At 53.2% G+C, this 23,822-nt stretch overlaps 1 protein-coding gene across 12 annotated transcripts in view; it reads left to right on the top strand.

Moving 5' to 3' along the window:
- The window catches only part of Auts2 (activator of transcription and developmental regulator AUTS2), an 836,783-nt gene that overhangs the window by 810,757 nt on the left and 2,204 nt on the right, over nt 1-23,822 (top strand). For 10 of the 12 annotated variants that reach the window (XM_070035587.1, XM_070035589.1, XM_070035590.1 and 7 more), the window contains 12 exons: nt 1,327-1,792; nt 3,037-3,290; nt 4,184-4,425; nt 5,695-5,739; nt 9,216-9,311; nt 11,843-11,914; nt 13,031-13,060; nt 14,341-14,412; nt 17,560-17,701; nt 20,550-20,627; nt 20,876-20,959; nt 21,923-22,142. In XM_070035587.1, coding sequence (XP_069891688.1) covers nt 1,327-1,792; nt 3,037-3,290; nt 4,184-4,425; nt 5,695-5,739; nt 9,216-9,311; nt 11,843-11,914; nt 13,031-13,060; nt 14,341-14,412; nt 17,560-17,701; nt 20,550-20,627; nt 20,876-20,959; nt 21,923-22,142 — 1,801 coding nt within the window. The remainder of the gene's footprint in view (nt 1-1,326; nt 1,793-3,036; nt 3,291-4,183; nt 4,426-5,694; nt 5,740-9,215; nt 9,312-11,842; nt 11,915-13,030; nt 13,061-14,340; nt 14,413-17,559; nt 17,702-20,549; nt 20,628-20,875; nt 20,960-21,922; nt 22,143-23,822) is intronic. The other 2 variants (XM_070035588.1, XM_070035592.1) reach the window with 1 other exon arrangement.

A 23,822-nucleotide genomic window follows, 5' to 3' on the forward strand; every position in this document is an offset into this window, starting at 1 on the left:
CTGGCGCCCACCCCAGTAAATGTGGTGATGTCAGAGGGCTGAGTGTCCCCCAAGGAAGCACAAAACAAACCCTATTTCCCCTTATCTACCAGTACATCTACAAAAACGTGTAAGTCCAGTTTATTGATACATATATTACAGACAGTAAATTCACCCTTTTACCATGTGGACCACGCAGTATAATTTGTCATCTGTTTCTTTTGTGATGAGCATGGTGCGTTGTGATTACAAGGAGAGAGGTTGCTCAAGCCCCAGTGTGCAGTGAAGACAGGGCCGTTTGCTGGTGCTGAGCTCCATCCGCCCCAGCACGTTTCAGCATTTGGCAAATTCTGGGCACACTGTACAAGACAAGATGAAGTTGTGAAATGTGTCATGGTCATTGTGGGAGAAGCACTGTGCGGATGGATGGGAGAGGGAAAGTCAGCAGGTGGGAAGTCGATCAACTTCCTGAGCAAATGGACAGAAGGATGTCGGGGATATGAGCTGTGGAAATGTGCGGCACCCATGGCTAGGGAGACATGTGAATGCCCCCAAGTCCTCGGGTTTAAACTCAGGGCCTGAGCACTACTCTCCCCAAGTTTTTGTGCTCAAGGCTGGTACCATACCACTTGGATCACAGCTCCACTTGTGGATTGGGGGGGGGGGGTTGCTTGTTAATTGGAGATAAGAGTCTCATGATGTTTTCTGCCCAGGCTGGCTTTGAACTCGATCCCCTCAGATCTCAGCTTCCTGAGTAGCTGGGATTACAGGCGTGTGCCACAAATGCCCAGCTAAGGAGTCTTTTGATCTTTGAAACCTACCCAAGAACATCTATTTTCTGTACAGGCTTGAGGAATTTGACCTCCGTTCCCTGATCTCAGCGGGGACCCCACAGGGCCCAAGGGAATGCCGTAAAAGGTGGGGGTGAGCTGGGTACCTGTGGCTCATGCCTGTAATCCTAGCTCCTCAGGAGGCTGAGATCTGAGGATCGCGGTTCAAAGCCAGCCCAGGAAGGAAAATCCTTGAGACTCTTACCTCCAATAAACCACTAGAAAATCAGAAGTGGCGCTGTGGCTCAAGCAGTAAAGCACTCTCCTTGAGCTGAAGAGCGTAAAGACAGTGCCTAAGCCCAGAGTTCAAGCCCTGTGACCAACAACAACAAAAAAAAAGGTGGGGGTGGTGAAAGTGCGGTTGACTCTCTGGCCAGTGTAAGCCTATGTTTGACCCTCTGGCCCCAGGTAGTGCTGGGTGTTTGTCCCAGACAGGGACAGGGTCGGCCAGCTTCCAGTTTGCCTTTCTCCCGTGCCCCTGCTCACTCAGGCCTTGTCTCTGCTCTCCTCCTTGCAGACCCCGAGCTGGGAGTTGGCACACTGCCCGAGCGTGGCGGCCAGGATGCCGGGCCCATTGTCCCGAAGATATCAGGCCTAGAGAGGAGCCAGGAGAAGAGCCAGGACTGCTGCAAAGAGCCGGTCTTCGAGGCCCCGGTGCTTAAAGACTCCTGCCCTCCGGTCCCGCCAGCCCGGCCCCAGCCCCCAGCCGAGCCCTCGCTCCGGCCACCATCGCGGGACCCCAACGTGCAGCGCCCCGAGGCCACGCCCCAGCCTCCTCCTCCTGCCTCACAGCCTCCACAGGGACCCCCAGAGGCCCAGCTGCAGCCGGCCCCGCAGCCTCAGGTGCCCCGGCCCCCAAGGCCCCCCTCCCCTGCCCAGCTGCCACACCACAGCCTCCCAGTGGTGCCGGCCCACCCAGCCCAGAGCCTGGCCCAGCCGCTGTCCGCCTACACCAGCAGCAGCCTGAGTGTCAATAGTTTAAGGTGAGTCCCCGCCCTGCTGAACCTGGTCCCATCCTCCTGCTGACCCTCATCCCTGCCCCTGCTGACTCTCATGCCTATCCCCTGCTGATCTTCATCCCTGTCCTCCTGCTGATCTTCATCCCTACCCCCTTCCTGACCCCCATCCCCACCCCTGCTGACCCTCATCCCCACCCCCTGCTGACCCTCATCCCCACCCCCTGCTGACCCTCATCCCCACCCCCTGCTGACCCCCATCCCCACCCCTGCTGACCCTCATCCCTGGCCCCTGCTGACTCATGCTCATCCCCTGCTGATCTTCATCCCTGTCCTCCTGCTGATCTTCATCCCTACCCCCTTCCTGACCCCCATCCCCACCCCTGCTGACCCTCATCCCCACCCCCTGCTGACCCTCATCCCCATCCCCTGCTGACCCTCGTCCCCATCCCCCTGCTGACCCTCATCCCCATCCCCTGCTGACCCTCATCCCCATCCCCTGCTGACCCTCATCCCCATCCCCCTGCTGACCCTCATCCCCACCCCTGCTGACCCTCATCCCCATCCCCTGCTGACCCTCATCTCCACCTCCTGCTGACCCTCATCCCCACCCCCTGCTGACCCCCATCCCTATCCCCTGCTGCCCCCCATCCCCACCCCCTGCTGACCCTCATTCCCACCCCTGCTGACCCTCATCCCTGTCCTCCTGCTGACCCTCATCCCCACCCCCTGCTGACCCCCATCCCCACCCCTGCTGACCCTCATCCCCACCCCTGCTGACCCTCATCCCCACCCCCTGCTGACCGTAATCGCCCCTCATAGCTGGCTGCTCGGGCTGAGATCCTCCTCCCGGGAGGGAGGCACTTGTAGGCCCATCTTGTCCTCCAGCTCTGCAGGTGCCCCTGAGAGGGGCACAAACGTAAAGGAAGGGAAAGGACTGGGATGTGGCTCAAGTGGTAGAGCGCTTGTCTGGCATGCAGAAGGCCCTGGGTTCAAAACCAGAGGCTGGCTTATGGGGAAAAGAAAGTGGGAGGGACCTGAGGGGTTCAGGTACAATCCAGACACCGGGATGTATAAACTACCAAAAAATCAGAAGTGCTGCTGTGGCTCAAGTGATAGAGCACTAGCCTTGAGCAAAAGAAGGTCAGGGATAGCACCCAGGCCCTGAGTTCAAACCCCAGGACCAGCACCTTGAGTGGCTGTAGTCAGAGCAAGGTCTCCTCCCTTCTTCTAGGCAAGCCACACTCATGGTGCTCTTCTTCCTTTAATAGCAGCAGCAGGAGCAGCACTCCGGCGAAGACCCAGCCCGCCCCTCCGCACCTCTCCCACCACCCTCCTGCCTCCCCCTTCCCACTGTCCCTGCCCAACCACAGCCCCCTGCACAGCTTCACGCCCACCCTCCAGCCCCCCACACACCCGCATCACCCCAATATGTTTGCCCCACCCACGGCTTTGCCTCCTCCACCGCCGCTGACGTCAGGGAGCCTGCCGGTGCCCGGACACGCAGCCGGGGGCACCTACTCAGGTAGGTTGATGGGCAGGGCACCTGCTCACCCAGATGCATGCCTTGAAGTGACAGCCCAGCTTCCCAGGCCCCTATCTTGTTTCCCCCAAGATCCCAGGTTAAGATCTGGTCTGTGCTAGGCACTGGTGGCTCACGCCTGTAATCATAGTTACCAGGAAGCTGAGATCTGAGGATCACAGTTCAAGCCTGCTGAGGCAGGAAAGTCTGTGAGACGCGTATCTCCAGTTAACCAGCAAAATGCCAGAAGTGGAGCTGTGGCTCAAGTGGTAGAGCACCAGCCTTGACTGGAAAAGACAGTTGAAAGTCCGAAGCCCCAAGTGCAAGGCCCAGCACTGGAACAACAGGAAGAAAAACAAAAAAGATTGGTTTTTGTGACGCGTGACCTTTCTCTGCTGGGAAGTTCTTGTGATCCTGCATCCCCGAATTTCAAAACCAGCCCCAGTGTTAGTTACACATGTGTCAGTCAGGCCGGAGTCACAGGGCCCTCTGGTCATGTTCCTCCACTGGCACGCTGCTGCAGGGTGGCTGGCCACTGACTCTTGCAGAGGACGTGGGATCCTTGTCCCATCAGCCATGCAAGCCTGGTGTCCACCGCTGACCCCTGTTTGCTCACTGAGACATCTGGCAAGAATGTGGCACACTCAGAGGCCCACGGCCTGCCCCAGCCACACCTGGCAAGAACGTGGCACCTGCAGGGCCCAAGGCTTGGGAAGCCCACTGTGGTCTCTGGGCAGCTGGTGGAGCGGCCAAAGGTGATCGATGCTCATCTCCTTTGCTTGTGTTCATCACCGGATGTCTCCGGCCAGCTCCCATCCCGCCAGCACACCTCCTGTGAAGGAGATGTCCATGGTAGCCCGGGGTGCCCTCCACAGCTCCCTCCTCTTCTCTTCCAGAGCAAGACATCCTGCGGCAGGAACTGAACACACGCTTCCTGGCGTCGCAGAGTGCTGACCGCGGTGCTTCCCTGGGCCCCCCGCCCTACCTGCGGACCGAGTTCCACCAGCACCAGCACCAGCACCAGCACACCCACCAGCACACGCACCAGCACACGTTCACGCCGTTCCCCCACGCCATCCCGCCCACCGCCATCATGCCCACGCCAGCACCTCCCATGGTGCGTACCCCAGGCAGAAATGTGAGGACAAGCGGGGTGCGACGGGGGGGGGCGTGGGCAGGCTACATGGGGAGGGCCCTGCCATGGCTCCACCCGGCCACTGTAGGGAGCTCACAGGTGGCATTGCTGTCCCGGGCATACCGGGCACTGTCACCCCATGGTGGCACACATGTCCCTAGAGCAGTGGGGGAGAGGGGTCTGCAGGCTGTGGGAGAGGGCCCTGACCCTGTGGCCCTGGCCCCTGCAGCCAGCATGGGACTGGCGTGTGCCCCCCAGAGCCACAGGGCACATTTGTTTTATGAGTGAGAGCTGCCACATATATCCCGAGTTAGGTACAGCCTCATCTCTAGACATGAGTATTTGTTAGATGCTATCTTCTTAGTTTTTACTATTTGAGGATATACCTGATCTTAAGACTTTGTCAAGTTTTCCTTCTAAGTTTTTATGAAAGTGAAGCGTGGTAGTCATAGGTTTCTTCCAGCAAATGCTGTGTTCCTGCAGGCGAGCTGGGTCTGCAGCTCCACACTGGCTGCACGAGTTCCTCTGGGCTGGGTTCAGTGGCCACTCAGTCATACGACAGCTGATGGTCTAAGGTCAGGACCCCCAGAGGGCAGCATTGCTCAGAGGGAGTGATAACTACCAGATTCAGGCCATGCATCATGGCTCACCCCTGTAATCCCAGCTACTCAGGAGGCTGAGGTCTGAGGATACAAGTTCAAAGCCATCCGGGGCAAACAAAATCAAGAGATTCTTATCCCCTGTTCGCCAGTTAAAAGCTGCAAGTAAAGCTGTGACTCAAGGGGTAGCGTGCCAGGCTGGAGCAAAAGAAGGCTGAGAGAGAGAGCTAGGCCCACTACCAGAGAAAGAGACCCTTGTTTTCTGTTCTAAAAGGAATGGCCCCAGGTCACGGTGTGTCCAAGTGTCATACGTGTCAGCAGGATCTGTAGCAGAAGTGAAGTTGAACTGACACAGAGGGAATCCTCGGACAGATCGTGCCAAGGGCCGGGTCTCGCTTCTCTGGGATTGGTGGGGACGATTGCCCATGCGTGCCCTGTGCCTGTGTCTACACGGAGACTAGAAAGAGAGGCCCTGGGTGTGTGTCCAGGACGCAGGGGACCCCCACGGGCTGCCACACAGTGCTGTTCTCAGCTGGAGCTCAGACTCCACTGTGTGTGGTGAAGGCCCCAGGGTGCGGTGACATCATAGCACCCCAAAGCTTGTTCTAGGCCGCGTGTACTCCCGCGGTGAGGGAATGCCGATGGAGTAACTGTTCCTTTGGTCCCTTTGCAGTTTGACAAATACCCCACCAAGGTTGACCCCTTCTACCGGCACAGTGTGAGTCTCCCCCCATGCCCTGCCTCCATGTCACCGCACGCGTGTCTGTGTCCTTACCACCCCACCCCCCCACCCCCCGCTGGCCTCCCACCCTCCTTCTCCTCAGTGTCGGCTTCCTGCGGCTCCTGTCTGTCACTCGCTCGCTTTTGATAACCATGCAGTGTGTGCTTCAGAATCAAAAGACCCTAAGCACTTCCAAGATGCAGGGCACAGTGGGTCCCTGATAGAAATCACAGTGTGTATGTAGGGGGTGGGGGGGGGGGTCTTTCCAGAAACGTGGGAGACTCCTGCAACTCTCACGAGAGTCTCAGATCCTAGGTCCTGAGCTGTCCGCTGCGACACCGTTACACAGAGCTCCTTAGACTGAGTCCCCGCCTGAGCACAGTAGAGAGCAACACCCACGGGGCCGGACAGCCCCCCACGCTGAAATGAGCACAAGTCTCTTCTCTCTAAAGGCATTCTTTAATTTCTTCTAAAGAAGAAGAAGAAAGAAAGAACTTATTTTACACAAATTTCAGACCATGTCCCGGAACTCACATTGGTGCCAGCCTAAATTGTATGCACAGTCCTTTCTGTGCAAGAGGCTCTCCATGTACAGAGGCTCCTGGGTGCCTCGCTGTGAGATTTTGGTGGCAGAGCGAATACTGCATGTTTTGTCTGAGATTGTGCATGTTTCCTTCACTTGGTTTTAAAAGCAAAACCAGAGGAAAGGGCTGAGTAATCACTAGAGCCATGGTGGTTTCAGTGCACAGTGGTTTCAGTGTTCTTAGGCAAGAGAGTAGCTGGAAAGTCAGGACTGGAACAGGTTGCAAATCAATGAAATAGTCTGCCATAGAAGTCTACAAAGAACGAGAGGGCGACCTTAAGAGAGAGTCGGAAGCTGCGCACTATGCTCACGCCTGTAGTCACAGCCACTCAGGAGTCTGAGATCTGAGGATCACCATTCCATGGGCAGCCCAAGTAGACCACACCACAGTGAATCAGCAAAAAGCTGGAAGAGGAGCTGTGGCTCAAGTGGTAGTGCTAACCTTGAGGGGACACACACACACACACACACACACACACACACACACACACACACACACACACACACACACACACACACACACACACACACACACACACACACACACACACACACACACACACACACACACGAGCAGGGAGCCCTGAGTTCAAGCCCCAGGTTTCTAAAAGAATTTGAAAAGTATGAACACTAAATTATACAAACAAAATCTACACACACACACACACACACACACACACACACACACACACACACACACACACACACACACACACACACACACACGAGCAGGGAGCCCTGAGTTCAAGCCCCAGGTTTCTAAAAGAATTTGAAAAGTATGAACACTAAATTATACAAACAAAATCTACACACACACACACACACACCGGCCTCTCTCCAGGTCTGCCTCCCACACAGCCCCTCTATGACAGAGCCACAAACCAAAGTCACTGCTACAGGAAGTTTTCTGGGTGGGTCAGATGCTCAGTGCTCCCAAGTATAGGTGGAGAGCTGGCATGGAGGCGTGGGTCTCTGGAAAGCTCATGCTTCATTCCCGACAGACCCCACATCCCCAGGGAAGGGCGATGTGGTCAGTCACAGCAGATTGTAGGAGGCCAGCAATGGAGAGAATGAAGGGGGTCAGCCAGCCAGAGTCAGAGCCCCAACTTCTCAGAGTGGATGTAAAAGGCCCACTCGGAGACAGGGTGGGAAAAGGGTGAGCATTTTGGTATGGCATGCACGTGCGTGCATGCGTGTGTGCGTGCGTGCGTGTGTGTGTGTGTGTGAGATTCCTCTGCTTTCTGAAGGAACTCTGGGAGTCCCTGCGTGTGATGCATGATGGTGTGTGTGTGTGTGTGTGTGTGTGTGTGTGTGTGTGTGTGTGATTCCTCTGCTTTCTGAAGGAACTCTGGGAGTCCCTGCGTGTGATGCATAATGGCGGGTGAAATGTGGAACACTCCAGTCTCCCCCCAGTAGGGGATTAGGGTCTTATAAAGGAGAATTAAAATGCAGTGTGCTCAAGTATCTTAAACACAATTTTAGACTTAAAAGCAGTTTTAAATGAGGGCTCTTGGCTTGCAATCGCTGTTTAAGTGGATTTAGTTCAATATCAATTAGTCTGAAAACTTCACTTCCTCGTTGAAATGAACTCTGGGGCATTAAGCAGAACACGTGCTCCCAAACAAGACAGGAGGGGCCGGCGGGAGCCCTGCTGGTACCCATCGCAGCAGACAGTAGACAGGGCAAAAGCTTGTATCCTGGATGCATTATATGACCACAAGGTGGAAAGTTTACAGAAAGACTATGGGATGTCTCTCAGAAATAATCCAAGCAGGGCATGGTGGCTCACACCTGTAATTCTAGCTGCCCAGGAAACTGAGATCTGAAAATCCAGCTTCAAAGCAAAGCTTAGGCAGACAAATCTTATCTCCAGTTAGCTGGCAAAAAGCCCCCGCAGAGCTGTGAATCAAGTACAAGAGTGCTAGCTTTGAGCAAAAATTCCCAAGGGAAAGACAGTACCCAGGCTCTCAGTTCAAGCTCTAGGACTGGCACAAGCACAGGAAAATAACCTGTTTTTCAAGGAGGGAAGACGTGTGCACTGTGTGTGCAGCCTGTGTTCATTCTCCCCTCATTATATCCTTCGTTTGTGAGCCGTGGCATCATACACTTCATCCCTTGCTCAGATCGTCTGCCATTGAGTATTCAGTCTCAGGCCAGGCACAGCTGGGCGGTCAGCAGGGGCTGCTTCCTTCCCCTCCAGATCACTTGCTGATCTGGCCACCAGGAGTCCCTTGCACATACAAAAGCACTCTGGTACCTGTGGCCCAGGTGCCCTGTGAGTGATGTCTGCCCCGACTTCCAGTGCCCTGTGAGCTGCAGGAGTCACTGCTCAGTGGACAGCACACAGCCAGTCCCTTAGAGAGAAAAAAAACACCAAAGTGTCCTGGGGAACTGCCTGGCAACCCTAATGATCTTCCCTTCTCAAACTATTAAAAAACCTAAAAGCACTAATTGAGTTTTAATGATATAAAGATTCGCTTCTTATTTCCCCCCCCCTTTTTTTAAATCCTTTTCTTTCTAATTAACTTGTAATTTTCTGTGCATTGTCCCCAGCCTGCTCCCCCGTTTTCCTTGTCACTGTCACGATTTTTCTGAGTGTTAGGACCCCAGCCATTTACGACTCCGTGAGATTTACTGGTTAATAATTAGCAAAGCTCCCCATGATGACGCCCTCACCTGGGACGCCATTTGTTGGCTGATTGATTCTGAGCTACTTTTAACTTTCTGAGTTCACCATTCATGGCACGTCTGTGTGATCGCTCCATCCGGCTTCTAATCGCCTTGCAGTGTAGCGGGGCTCCGGCGGCGGCGCTGGCTCTGTGGGTAGGGGTTGGCACGTCACTCACCTCTGGCTAAAACCATTTTCTCCCTCCTCTGTCTCTGGCCGCAGCTCTTCCATTCGTACCCACCCGCAGTGTCCGGCATCCCCCCCATGGTCACGCCCGCTGGCCCTTTCGGCTCCCTGCAGGGAGCCTTCCAGCCCAAGGTAAGACCTCGTTCGGAGGGACACGGGGTTTGCTGCCCTGTAGGGCCCACGCCAGCCTGGGGGGGCTGTTCCCTGGTCTGCACAGCAACCCATTTGCCAAAGTCAGCGTGGAGATGAGAGCGATGGGTTTTCCTTCGAGTCTGTCCAGTCTGAGGAATACAGCTTTCCGCCTGTCTTCATTGAGCTGAGATTTTCAATCTCCTTAAAACATTCAGACTCCAAATGTACAATGTATAACATGTAATAGACACCTATATACATACACATATGCATACTGTATATGAATTTGCATATATATGCAGTAGTGTTTTTGTGTATACATGCATTCAGATACTGTATAGTGTGTTTATATATAGGTGTTTTATGTGGATGCAAACACATACACACATATATACTGCATATATTCTATATATTTGTGTGTATGTATAATACATACATAGGGTTGGGGGCATGATTCAGTTGGTAGAGCACTAGCCAATGAATAAAAAGGAAGTATACGCATACACATGTAGGTACTGTACATTATTGATGTGTGGACACATGTAGTTACTATAGATTGTATGTTTGTATATGTATCTAATACATATATATATATAAAGACCATATTATATATTGATATGAATAGATAGACAGACAGACAGATGGAGAAGTACCATATATGTATTGGAATTGGATAAGCGTCAGGTCAAGAATTCTGTGACACGTCAGACATGCTGGCACCATGTTGTCCTTAAGGTAGCCATGATTAGCAAAGATATACCTCAATCACATTGATTGGTATTGATTCTGTGGAACAATGGTTTTATTGATTTCTCCTCGCTGATTTTAATGAGGTAGAATTAAATCCCACATAAAGCCCCATCTTGTTCCTGGTGTCTGGGAAGAGGGCAGGCTCCCTGGTCTTTGCTGGCCTGGTCTGTACACAGGGCCGACCCTGCTGTCTGCTCCATCGTCTGCTCACCCCACACCATGGCCACACTCACTCACATCCACAAGGCTTAGCTGCTAGTTCTGGCGTCCTAGATCTGAATGACCCTTTTGCCCTCAATGACAGCTGACATCTATCTTGTACAAGCGGAGTTCTCTATAAAGGTCAGTCTTGAGGAGAGCGTGGCTCTATTTTACTTGATACCAGTGTTTTCCTGTGTATGATTTTGGGTACCCCCAGCTGTGCCAGTCTGGGGCCATAGCATCAGGCACAACACCCAGGGCTCTTCCAGAGCAGGAACCCCGGGGGAGAGGTACAAGGCCCTGGGCTGCAGGCAGAATCTCGCCAGAGAATCTCAGCCCGCACCCCAGGCCCACGGACACCACGCAGGGTGTGTGTACCCCAGCCCAAGACAAAAATGACTTCTTTACTCCTCCATGTCAGTCTACTCTTGAGGTACTCCCTTCCACCCCGGCCCCACCCCACAAGGTAGGGACAGGCCCCTCGTGCTCCCCAAACCAGCCCAGGAGGTCATTTAATAAATTAGACTGTTTCCCTCAGTCACAATTAGCCAGCCATACAGAAAACTACATCTGGGCAGAAGAGTGTCTCTCCTGGTGTTAGAAATAGCCTTGGTAGGCCCTCCTGATTGAATATGTAGATTGCAGTTCATTAGCAGAGTTCTTCATATGTATGCTAATCAGCTTCTAACAACTCCTGCTTAATTGTTAGCTGTACAGCTGCTGATTGCTTTTCTTTCTTGCCTTCTTCCCTTTTTTTTTTTCTTCCCTCCTTTTCCTCCCAAGCTTCATGCCTAAACAGGAGCTCTTCTTCCACTGGAGTTAATTGTGTGTGTGTGTGTGTGTGTGTGTGTGTGTGTGTGTGTGTGTGTGTGTGTGTGTGTGTGTGTGTGTGTGTGTGTGTGTGTGTGTGTAGGGGGACACTTGTGCAAATTGTGACTTACTAAATAAAATAACTAGTGTCATTTTTAAGTCCTTTTCCAAGCAGTCTAAAGTAGGCTTTTAGTTCTTCATTCAGCATGAAAGCTAATGTTGTTGGTGATATTTAAGAACGATATTTTGAATCGGAAAGACAAAAGCAGCATTTAATGGTAGATCGGAGTGGACCCTAAATTAGTTTCTCTTGTCCTGTTCCTGCCACTGCTAATGGCTCATTACAGAGTGTAATTTCTGGTTATTGTCTGCCTGTTAAAATTTCGAGTTAGCTTAATGTCTATAAAAATACTCTCAGCCATTCTGATGAGAAGCACCTGATTCTGTAAATGGCAACACACACAAGCATTTCTTTGGAGGCAAGAAGAAAAGGATGAGTGCACACCCAGAGGACGGTGGCAGGGCACATTCCACGGTCCTTTCTCAGTCCTGGGCTTTGCACGGCAGAAGAATGTTCTGGACTGCCTCTTCACTTTAGAAGCCATGGACAGAGGGAGAAACCTCTGGAGAAAACGATGGGGTGCAGTTGAGAAGGGGCCATGCAGACAAATGAAGTTTCATTTCTCTTGGAGCAGGGTGGTGGGGAGGGGGCAGCCCTGGCTTGCATGGCCGTGTTTCGTGCTTCTAAGTGTGGTCTCATTCCTTTGCAGACATCCAACCCCATCGACGTGGCAGCCCGGCCTGGGACCGTCCCACACACCTTGCTCCAGAAAGACCCAAGAGTATGTGCAGCCCAATGGTCCCCAGTAACACTGCCCCCCGCCCCCAGCCCTTACCCCGCAAATACCTGTCAGGCACAAAGCCATGTGGCCTGAGCCCACAGCCTGATCCAGGCTGCCCAGGCCGCTCTGTCATCCACGCCTGGAGTCCAGACATCTCCAGTGGAAAATAACTAAGCCGTTCTTGTTTTTGTTTTTTAATTTTTATATACTGGTCCTGGGGGACTTGAACTCAGAGCCTCCTGCTCTCCTTTGGCTTTTTCACTGAAGGCTGGCACTCTACCACTTGGCCCACACCTCTGTTTCCAGCTTTTTGATGGTTCATTGGAAATAGTCTCACAGACGTTTCCTCAGATCTCAGACCTCCTGAGTAGCCTAGATGACCGGCGTGAAACTGCTGGTGCCCGCGCTGAGTGTTTTCCTTCCTGGAAGTCAGGGCTCATCTCCCTTGTCTGGTGCTGGACCAGCCTGTCCGTGTGCTTCCCGTTCTTAATGTGCCCCAGGGGTCTTCACGCTCTACCGCTACACAAAATAGCCATGGCGCTTTGGTTATGTTTGTTACTAATCATACATAGCAAAGTTACATAATAGTTTGGATGGCTCTCTGGGTTCATCTTTATAGTATTTGGTTACCTTTTGTGATACCTTCTTTTTTCCTGTGTGAGACTAGTCAGAAATGGATGGCCAATGTTGGGCAGAGGGCAGCATGTGTCCACGGCAGGAGGCGGGAGCTCTCCAAGCAGGGAGCCTGGCTTCAGTATGGGATACAGCTGTCTAGTGTCCCTCATGTCCAGGCCCAGTGAGGCCTTACTTGGTGCAGACAGGAAGAGTCACTGGAGATGGGGTCCCTCCCAATTCCTGGCTACGGGGAGCCCAGTCCCTGATGCAGCCTGGACCAGGGCTTGTCAGTGTGATGTCCCGGGGCCTTGGGGTGGGGGAGGGGACCCTTGGCACTTTTGATAGTGTGAAAATGAGTTAATTATTCTCTAAAAGGGCTTCATTTAAAAGTAAAATTCTAACATTTTAATTTCCCCTCCTAATGAAGCACTACAAATTTGTTAATTAGAGCAATTGTTTGAGTGACAGGCGTGTAACCGAGTTGTCGTTTTCTCTTCACAGCTGACAGATCCTTTCAGGCCCATGCTGAGGGTAAGGTGCAGTTTCAGACCTGTCTTTGCAGCCTCTGTTTGACTCCCAAGGGCTAAAAACACCCCTATACCGAGGAGGTCCACGGGATGTGCCCATACGGGTCACATGACTGCACATGGCCCAAGGTGTTCTAGGAAGTCAGGCCGCTCACTGGCTTTTCCATGAATGTAACAGATGAAATTCAACCAAGTCAGACCTTCTGAGACAGACAAACCAGACTAAGATTCAGGATCCCCCTATCACAGCCTTCTGAGTGCTGGAATTACAGACATATACTACCAGGCCCAGCTACAACTCAGTCAGATCCTGTCCTTAGCAGGTCTGGTTAGTCTGTAGGCTGATGTTAGTCTCTGTCTGGGATCTCTTTATTTGGGCAGGTAGCTATTCTTTGAGTAGTAGACACAGAAAGAGATGTTGTAGCATTGGTTCAATCACATTGTATTGAAAGCAAAGTGTTCCTGCAGTCCTGAACCTGGTACTGATGGTAAAGGGCTGGGGCAGAGATGGAGGTGAAGAAGATGGTGGGAATGGGTGACCCATACTCAGTCACAAGAGAGGAGAGCTGGCCCAGGACTCTTCCTGTCCATGCAGAAAGCAGAGGCTGCTGCCCTTGGTGATGCAGGTGGTGAGGGTGGAGCCCCCGGCAGGTGGACACGGTTCTGTAGGTGATAAAGAGAATGCACTGTGTACCCCACCAGCGTGGATGGAAAGCTGTGCCCCAGGAGGGGGAAGCCTCCCTCCATACTTGCTCTCTCTTAGAGGAAGCCTCCCCCTGCTTGTTCTCTCTTAGAAGTGCACAGCGCCCACAGCAGGAACTGGTCCTGGGTCTTGGGGGCCTTAGCAACCTTGGGCTACCATAAAACACATCCTGAGTTTCTTGGGCCAGCGGACATCGACCTTGGGCACCCAGAGCCCAGGCCCTGCCTGCAGGCCATGGTCCTATATTAGCTCTGCTCAGTGCCTGGTTTACTGAGTAGCATTTGCCAAGTAGAGCCACCCCTGCCCAGCCTACTGGCTGGCACAGACATACACACACACAGACATACAGGCAGACACAGACAGACCAGTGGGTACACAGGGACAGACAGACTCGGACACGCACAGACACACATAGAAACACACAGACATGCACACAGTATGGTCGGGCTTGTCCCATCCCCCTCTATCCTAGCCCAGGGTGGGAACTGGCTCTGTCCCCTGGCTGGGTCCATGGGAAGCAGCAGGAGGCTCCTCCTTCCGCAGTGTCTTCCCCTGACCCGTGTCTTCCCCTTCCCCTGCAGAAACCCGGGAAGTGGTGCGCCATGCACGTGCACATCGCCTGGCAGATTTACCATCACCAGCAGAAAGTGAAGGTTAGAGCTGGGGTGGGGGTGTGGTGTGGTGGGTGTGGTCTGTGGTAGGCAGGGTCTTGGGGGTGGGGCCTAGATGGGCGTGGTCTGCAGTGAGTGGGGTCTGCCAGGGACAGGGAGGGAAGAACGGGGCAGCTTTGGACCAGCTACTCAGAATTCTCCCTGCTACCCAGCAACTTCAGGAAATTACAAAACTCAAGCAAATGGATGATTTCCTGATGTGATTTTTTTTTCCCTTTCCAGTGATTTTATCATCTTACGGATTAAAAGGCTAAAATATGGAATGAGCCCCAAAATAAAAGTATCGGAAACCTAGTTATTAATGATTAAAAATAAAAAGCTAAAAGATACTTAAGCAGAGAGAAACTCACGGTGTTTCTGAAAATTGTTGTTTTGTTTTGTTTTGTCAGTTGTGGGCCTTGAACTCGGAGCCTGGGCACTGTCCCTGAGCTTTTTTGCTCAAGGCTAGTGCTCTGCCACTTTGAGCCACAGCTCCACTTCTGGTTTTTGAAGCAATTAATTGAAGATCAGAGTCTCATGGATTTTTCTGCCTGAGCTGGATCAAATCTCAGCCCCCTGAGTAGCTAGGATTACTGGTTTGGACCACCAGCTCCCAGCTAATAATTTTTCTAATAACACTGTGACTAGCCCAGTGGCTCACACCTGTAATCCTAGTACTCACAAGGCTGAGATCTGAGAATCAAGGTTTAAAGCCAGCCCAGGCAGGAAAGTCTATGAGACTCTATCTCTACTCAGAAAAAGTCAGAAGTGGCGCTGTGGCTGAAGTGGTAGAGCACTAGCCTTGAACACAAAAGCTGAGGGACAACACCCCCAGGCTCTTGAGTTCAAGTCCCAGAGCCTACACAAAAAAACAACAGGAATAATAACAGTGTGTTGTTTTCATTTGACAGCTTGAAGAAGTGAGAATTTTATACTATACAGTGATAATTCTGTATATCTATTAGCAGGGCATGTAGTTAACAGTGATCCTTCTAGAAAATAGTGATCAAATTGGCCATTATATGGCCAATGGCTGGTGTTCACATCTGCCATTGTGACGTGGTAAACCCAGTGCCTCAGGCTTATAATCTGAGCTACTTAAGAGGCTGATATTTGAGAGTTGAAGTTCAAAGCCAGCCCCGTCATGGAAGTCTGTGCGACTTCATTTCCAGTTGACCAGCAAAAGCTGGATGGAAGGCATGGCTCAACCACCACCAGTGAAAATGATGCGTAAGCAAGAGGAACGTTGATAGTTCAGGGATAGTTCTTTTAATAGGTCAGTGATTCCAGACAGAGCAAGAGCTATTGCGCGTTGGCTCCCAGACACCTGCTCTTCCTCCTCACACCCCTCCAGTGAGCTTTGTTCACTTCTCCTATGTTGTTAGGCAGGGTCTAATTGGGAACCTCGCACTTCAGCTCAGCCGGGAGATGGGACTCAGCGGGAAGCACCAGGCACATTGTGCTGATGAGCTCGATTCTCCGTGGGTTCTCACAGAACAGCGGGTGGGATGGGACCTCCTCTCCCCCGGGCCCTGAAGCCACAGAAGATGCTCAGTGCTACTCCAGCAAGTTCTTTCCCAGAAAAGGCCCTGGTGACTTCCACTTCCATTATCCCATTCCATTACGCCCCTTGAGCTAGGCACCCAGCCTCCATCTCAGAGCTCAGTAATTCCCAAGCTCTGCTCTGCTCCACGGGTCTAAGTTGTATTTAATGGAGCTATGCCACGCGCTGTGCAGTATTAACACTAAATAATTTGGCAATCAGAATTAAGGAAACACAAGGTTTTTTTTTTTTTTTACTAGATTTATAGTGAATTAGAAGCGTGGTGGGGGCTGGCTGTTATGTGTGATGAGGTTTTCATGGTAGGGTTCCCTGTAGAATTAATTGAGCAGAAAGTTCCCTCAACCACCTTTGTCTTGGACGTTAATTTACTTTTTTTTTTTTTTTAACCAGTATTAGGACTTGAACTCAGGGCCTAGGCACTTCCTCTTAGCTTTTTCTGACCAACACTGGCATTCTACCACTTGAGCTGCAGCAGCTCCACTTCCAACTTTTTGCTTGTTAGTTGGAGATAGAATCACAGACTTTTCTGCTCTGGCTGGTTTTGAAACATGATCCTCAGATCTCAGCCTCCTGAGTGGCTGGGATGACAGGTGTGAGCCCCTGGAGTCTGTGGGCTACTTCCTGTGCCAGGCCAGGGGGAGCCCAAGTCTTATTAAGTCTTTCCTGCTGTCTAGTCTCAAGGCTGGGGAAATAGCAGTGATCAGAGAGCTGGGTTTTGGTGTGGCTCTCAGCACAAGGTGCTAGGGTATGCTGCTTTCTAAATTGGGTGATAAACTCATGGGGGGGGGGGTGACCTGCAGCAAGGAGGGAAGGTCTCCAGCCCCTCTACTACACTATGGCTTTGTGGGTACCCCTTCACCCACTTTCTCAGCTGGACCTCAAGATGGGGATGTCCTAGCATTTGAGAGGGATAAGTCTGGGAGAAGTGGGACAGAGAGAGGCAGAAGCAGGCTGGGGCGGAAAAGGCCTCGTGGGATTCCAGGGTCCTCATGGCTGTGGACACGGGAACCTGAGTCCAGAGGAGGTAGTGGAGGATCCAGAAGCCTTGCAGCCTCCATTGTGCTAGCTCCCTAGTACAATTAGCTCAGGGTGGATGGGAGTCAGTGAGCTGTGCTGGCGCTGGGTGAGAAGGTCTTGATGGTCCTCTGGTCTCAGCTGACTTCCTCTTCTTCAGGTAATGAAGGGTGATAGACAGGAGGAGGAAAGGGCCCTGTCCATTAAACTGATCATCCTCCTCCGTTTTCATGTATTTTCCTTATCATGTAACAATGAGCCTTTGAAAATTAGCTTGAAGGCTTGCAAATACTTCCTCCTTGCATTCAGTCACCAATGTGTCATGTGTTCTCCTGCAGTCATTACACAGCAGATTACCGTACAGAAAGAAGCTCCTAATAAAATGAGCTTCTAAGCAATTTATCACTTGTGCATGTGTGCAGACATACGTGTACATACATGTTCACGTACCAGTTCTAGGGCTTGAACTCAGGGCCCGGGCACTGCTCCTGAGTTTTTTGTTCAAGGTTGGCACTCTACCACATTCTTCTACGTCTTTCTAACCTGCCCTGCGTCTCTTCTTCTTGCTCTAGAAACAGATGCAGTCAGACCCACACAAGCTGGATTTCGGCCTAAAGCCCGAGTTCCTGAGCCGCCCGCCCGGCCCCAGTCTCTTTGGAGCCATCCACCATCCCCACGACCTGGCACGGCCTTCCACTTTATTCTCTGCCGCTGGTAAGTCCCAAGGGGTGGAGGCCTGCCGGATGAGGCCGTCCCAGAGAGGCTAAGCGCACTGCCTGGTCCCTGTGCCCACCTGCTAGTCTCGCCCCTGCGAGGAGAGGCGTTTCCGCTCACACACAGCCAGCGTGTGGAGGGAACTGGCGTTTCCTCCCACTGCAGAAGGAAGACAGGCCCCTCCCCCCGGTGGGATTGGCACTGCTTGGCTTTATCATTGGCGGCTTTGTTGACCTGACAGCCCCCAAGCTTGTCAGCGCATATTGGAAAAGAGCAGAAAGTTCACCAGGGCAGAATTATCCAAGAACACAGTGCCCACATCTAGGTGCCCATGGAGCACTGGGTCACTCTGCACACAACAGCCTCGGTGACTGACGGGCTGTAAGGACAAACGCAAACAAGGCAGACCTGTGGTAAGGAAGGGACTGCGGGCTTCTGGCTGGCCTATTACAGCAGTGCGGGAATTCAGGGCCACCCTCTCCTGCTGGGGTCATGGGACCTGTGCATTCAGTCTTTGGTTTGTTTACCTCTGTATATATCCTCTCCCTCCCCCCCCCCCCATGTCTGTGGTCTGGTCCCTGTACCTTCCACCCTCCTCCCTTCAAAGTAGGGCCTCTTGGTGGGTGTGGCATCCCTATCTGATATCTTCTAAGACTGAGGGTATGGTCCATGGCCCAGAGCTCTGCTCAGTAAATAACTAAAGATAGCACCTATTTGAGTACCTGAGTCTAATTAATTCACATGGAGTTCATTTCTTTTCTCTCTCTCTTTTTTTTTTTTTTTTTTTTTTTTTTGGCCAGTCCTGGGGCTTGAACTCAGAGCCTAGGTGCTGTCCCTGAGGTTCTTTTGCTCAAGGCTAGCACTCTACCGCTTGAGCCACAGCTCCGCTTCCAGCTTTATCTGTTTATGTGGTACTGAGGAATCGAACCCAGGGCTTCGTGCATGCTAGGCAAACACTCTACCACTAAGCCACCTTCTCAGCCCTGTGGAGCTCATTTCTATAGCAAATTCTGTTCCCCTTCATGACCCTCTGCCCACAGTGGGATAGGGCACCACCCAGACCAGGTGCCCCTCCCTCCCCTCCTGCCCTCCAGCCACCTTCCACAGTCTCACCCACTGCTCACTGTTGGTGGTCCCATGTACCCAAAAGGCAAGAAATCCTCATCATTTCCTCCACTCCAGGGCCCAGCCTCCTTGTCAGTTCTACTGGGGGACATATTGTGGGACTCAGTTGCCATGGCTCCTAGCTCTAAGACAGGGCTATGTGAAGAGCCGATTTGGAGAGAAATCAAGAATTTCCTCCCTGACTTTCACTGGAGCCAACGGGGTGAATTGGCTGCTTCTGCTTCAGTAATTCTGGAACTGTGAGCCTCCCTGGGGCCATGGCTGTGAGCAGCTCTGGTCTCATTGAAGCTGTAATTAGCTTGTAGCACACCTAGGGAGTGTGGCTGAAACTGTAGCCTGAGGCAGTTAAGGCCTTGACCTAGTTGGAGAGTGGGCGTGGCTATGGGGTGGGCAAGGCTGTTGAATGGTTTTAAGCTGAAGAAGGCAGTAGCTGTATTGTGGACTTGACGTGGGGGGAGGGGGGGCGTGGGTGCTGGTGTAGGGTGGGTGTGGCTTCTTTGGTGGAGTCTTGGGGCCCTAACCAGGGCTGGGTGGAGACCTCTTGGGCATCTCCGTGAGCATAGCCTGTGCCCTCCGTGTATGGACTATGCACCTGTGGCTTCCTCTGCTAATGGAGGCCTACAGGGCTTGAGCGGGCCAGCGACCAGGGCTGAGAAGTGGCACTGAGTGTCACCAGCACCCACACCCATCCCCATTCTCAAGCCCAGGTGAGGACTTAGACCCTGCACAGGAGCCCTGAAACGTGAGTCCCGGCCCTGTTTGTCCCTCCATTCTGGGAGGTCGTCTTTGTGCCTTAGCATCACTGGACTTTATCCAGAATGGTTAGTTGGTGAAGCCTTGAGCTGGTATTTGTAACACATACATACTTGTCATATTCAGCCACGTTCATCTGCTTTGGGGATGAAATCGTGAAATAAAGAGAAGCACCTCCAAATGCTGAGCTGCCTGTTCATGAGTTGGAAATGGGGTCCTTTGCCGACGGCTGGTGGCTTACACCTGTAATCCCAGCTACTTGGAAGGCTGTGTTTAAGATCACAGTTCAAAGCCAGTTCAGGCAGAGGTTCATAGTAAGCATATAAAATGTCTGAAGGGAAATGGAAGGAAGGCAGGCAGAGTAGACTAAATGGAAGTGGAGGAACAGCCTGGCCTCACCTGTGCTGGACGTTGAGGGGCCTCGCGTGCCTTCCTTCCCGTGCTCTGGGGTGACTCCCAGCAGCCAGCTTCACCTGGGCAAAGGTGCCTTTGCGTGACACCAACAGCACACTCCAGGAGAAGGGAATGCCACGTGCCAAGGCCCTGGGCATTGCAGCCATGGGCAGCTCAAGACAGTGCCTTTGGAACTGGCACTGAGGGGCACATGTCTGCAGACTGACATGTCCGTGGCAGAAGTTGCTGTTCTTACGCTGAGAGGCATCTGAAGTCACAAGAAGTCACTCAGTTGTGCATGGCACGGTAGCCTGGTTTTTCTGACTTCCTTCCGCATCATGCCTTGTTCGTGGTATGAGCTGCCCTGCTAGGGGCAACGGGCAGTTTGTCCTCTGCTTCTGCATATAGGCATGCCAGGGGGTCCCCATGTGTCGGTGCCGGGGTACCTGCAGGGTCCTGGGTACTCGGCAGCCATTCCTTTCCACCCATTTCCCTGTGGCCTCCTGAAGTCAGCGGTGTGCTCGCCTCATGCGGGGCAGGCTTTGTGTCATCTGATTTCACTGTGTTGGACCCACAGGTGCTGCACATCCGGCCGGGACCCCGTTCGGACCGCCCCCCCATCACGGCAACTTCCTTAACCCTGCCGCTCATCTGGGTGAGCTGCCCGTCAACCATGGGATGATGGGATCTGCTGGGTGCTGGCTAGGGTGTCCCCGCAGTGCTGGGTGCTGGCCAGCCCCGGGCAAAGCATAGATCCTAGCTGCAAACAACCAAAGTAAAAGGGGCTGGGACAGGGCTCACATATCCCAGACAGGCCAAGTTCAGGCCCTGGCACAGAAGGGTACGCAGGGGGGCAGGGCTTGGCACACAGGGCCTTGATATCCCCTCCCCCACCCCACACAGAGCCCTTCAACCGCCCATCCACGTTCACCGGCCTGGCCGCAGTCGGGGGCAACGCCTTCGGAGGACTCGGGAACCCCTCCGTCAGTGAGTACTGCCCTCCCCCACCCTGGGCCTAGCTCTGGGGAGCTGGCCACTTACTGTGTGCTGAGGAACTTTACTAAGTTCACACCTTCATCCTATTCCAGCTCCATTACTCCAGATAAAACAGGTCGAAATTCCATCTTATACAGGCCAGGTGCTGGTGGCTCACACCTGTCATCCTAGTGACTCAGAAGGCTAAGATCTGAGGATCACGGTTCAAAGCCAGCCCGGGCAGGAAAGTCTGTGAGACTGATCTCCAATGAACCAGCAACAAGCTGGAAGTGGAGCTGTGGTTCAATGGGTTGAGCACCAGCCTTGAGCGAAGATGCCAAGGCAGAATACAGGGCCCTGAACTCGAGCCCACTACTGGCACCAACCAAATAAATAACACAGTAGAACTCTGGCCTGCCTTTGCGGGGTAGGGTGGGACTGTGCCAGGAGAAACCCACGCTGCACAGGCCTGGCCTGTACAGCAAGATGGAGGTGTTCACCGTGTTCCCCTCTGCACATCACGGTCACTGGAAACTCCATGGAGTTTTGCATGCTTGGTTTCCTGGGGAGGAGGGGAGGGAGGGGGGGGCGGGATCCAGGTGACATTCAACATGCTGTGTGCTCCCAAACCACAGGAGGTTTCCACTTAAGAAACAGCGTGGCAGAGAGCAAGGTTCCGGGATTGAGAACCACACTGCTCTGCACATGGCTAGAAAGCTTACATGCTACCCACACACCCCGGCCTGTGCAGCCAGCCGAGCCCCACGTCCATCTTGGATTAAAAAGAAAACTGTGAACCAGCTTGCAGGCGGGCGAGAATTCCTCTAATGTGTCTGTCAATGTTTCCTTTTCCAGCTCCCAGTAATATGTATTCATTTTAAGTCTGGGTGCTGTTTACAGTGTTTTGGTAAGTACCCCATGACAGCAGAGCCTATAATTTCTCTTCCATTTTTGTTCTCCACTTGACCATTTCAGCTCCCAACTCAGTGTTCGGCCACAAGGATGGCCCCAGTGTGCCGAGCTTTAGCCCTCATGAGCCCTGGAACCGGCTGCAGCGGACGCCCGCGTCGTTCCCGACCCCTCCGCCCTGGCTGAAGCCAGGGGAGCTGGAGCGCAGCGCGTCTGCTGCAGCTCATGACAGAGATAGAGACATAGATAAACGAGACTCATCTGTTAGTAAGGATGACAAAGAAAGGTATGGAAAGAAACGGTCCTCCAGCCCTGTGGGGGAGCCCCACCTTGCCAAGCCGAGCCGGCAGAGCCAGCAGGGCCGGCTGCCCACCCTCCGGTCCCAGCCCCGGGCTTCAGCCGCCCACTGTCATCCCGGCCCCTCCCCCGACTGGCCCCAGGGTCCACACCCTGTGCACGGCGGCCTGGGTGTCTGGCCACACACACTGAGTCAGGACCACAGCCTCCAAGTAGCAGGGACCCTCAGGACACTAGAGTCCCCCCAGGCTAGAGTCCAGGAGCCCTTCCTAGAGACGGCCAGCTGGAGTAGGCCGAACACACATGGCATGAATCACGTTTGCGTTCCGATCCCTCCAGAGTCCATCCAGTCATCCCTGGGCTCTGCTCTCCCTCCCCCCGCCCTCCCCTTCCTCTCCCTTTTTGTTTTGGTTTATTATTTGCTTTTACAAAGTCATGTTTGCCATTCCTGCCACACGCTCCTCATATTTTTCTCCAGTTTTGTTCAAACTCAAATTCTGGGGCTCACAGGTGAACAGTAAAATTTTTATTAACCTAAAGGAGGAACGTCAGCTTGGGGGTGGGGGAGTGCGGGTGGATAATTCCTTTCCTTAACCTTGCTACTGATCCCTGCCTGGAATAATGACCCCAGGAAGGACCCCAGGACTGCCCTGAGCCTTCTTGAGAAATCCTTCTCCCGTCCGTCTGTCTAGCCTTCTATCTGTCCATCCTTTTTTTTTTTTTTTTAAGCTGGTCTTGGGGCTGAAACTCAGAGCCTAGGCACTGTCCCTGAGCTTTTCACTCAGCTGGTGCTCTACCCCTTGAGAACAGTTCCACTTCTGGCTTCTTTTTGGCGGTTTATTGGAGAAAAGAATCAACAGGCTTTCTTGCCCAAGGTAGCTTCCAACTGTGATCCTCCAGTCTCGGCCTCCTGAGGGGCTAGGATGACGGGTGAGCTGCTGGTGGCTGGCCTTGGTTGCTTTCTTACAAACGAGCAGGCAGATTTCCCTGCAAGGTGCTGTGGCGCACACAGGTTTGCCAGTGGAGAGAATGTCCACAGCTGCTCTGGGCTGTCCACAGCCCCTAGCCCCACAGTGCCTAGGCCGCACACCCTGCCGTTTCCTGATGGAGCTAAAGCAGCTGTTGGGTGGGAGCTGGGACTCAGAACTGAAGCTATGCTCCCTTCTTTCCCGTGGGCCTCTGCACAGCCCCTTATGGCCTCATGGCCTCTGATCCGGCTTCCTTTCCTTCTGGTATTGGGCCTGGCCCGCGAGTGCTCTCCTGATTCTCTGCCTGATTCTTTGTCCAATACCCTCTCTGCCTGGCCCAGTTGAGCCTTCCCCCCCCCCCACCCTTAGATGCCACTCTCTGGCCGGGCTCCTGTGTCCCCCCCCCCCTTGTCCTCATGCCGAGGGATCGGGTCAGATCCTGCCTCTCACCCAGGTCGGGAGCTCTGTGGGAGCTCTGCGCTGGGCCCCAGGACCTTTTCCACCCCTCCCTGCTCCTGGAGCTGGCTTTGAGCTCTTGGAAACATCTTGTCTGCTAGCCTGCACTCCCTCTCCGCCCTCCTGTACCTGGGCCTGGGCAACGACGCCCCCACCCCACCCCTACCCATCGCCAGGGCCCACGCGTGCCCGCCCTGTCCCTCCACCAGCGACCTTCCCTGCCACCCTACCTGGCGGCGTCCCCT

This window comes from Dipodomys merriami, unplaced genomic scaffold (assembly GCF_024711535.1).
Source record: "Dipodomys merriami isolate MVZ:Mamm:240054 unplaced genomic scaffold, mDipMer1.0.p SCAF_26, whole genome shotgun sequence".
Taxonomy (NCBI): domain Eukaryota; kingdom Metazoa; phylum Chordata; class Mammalia; order Rodentia; family Heteromyidae; genus Dipodomys; species Dipodomys merriami.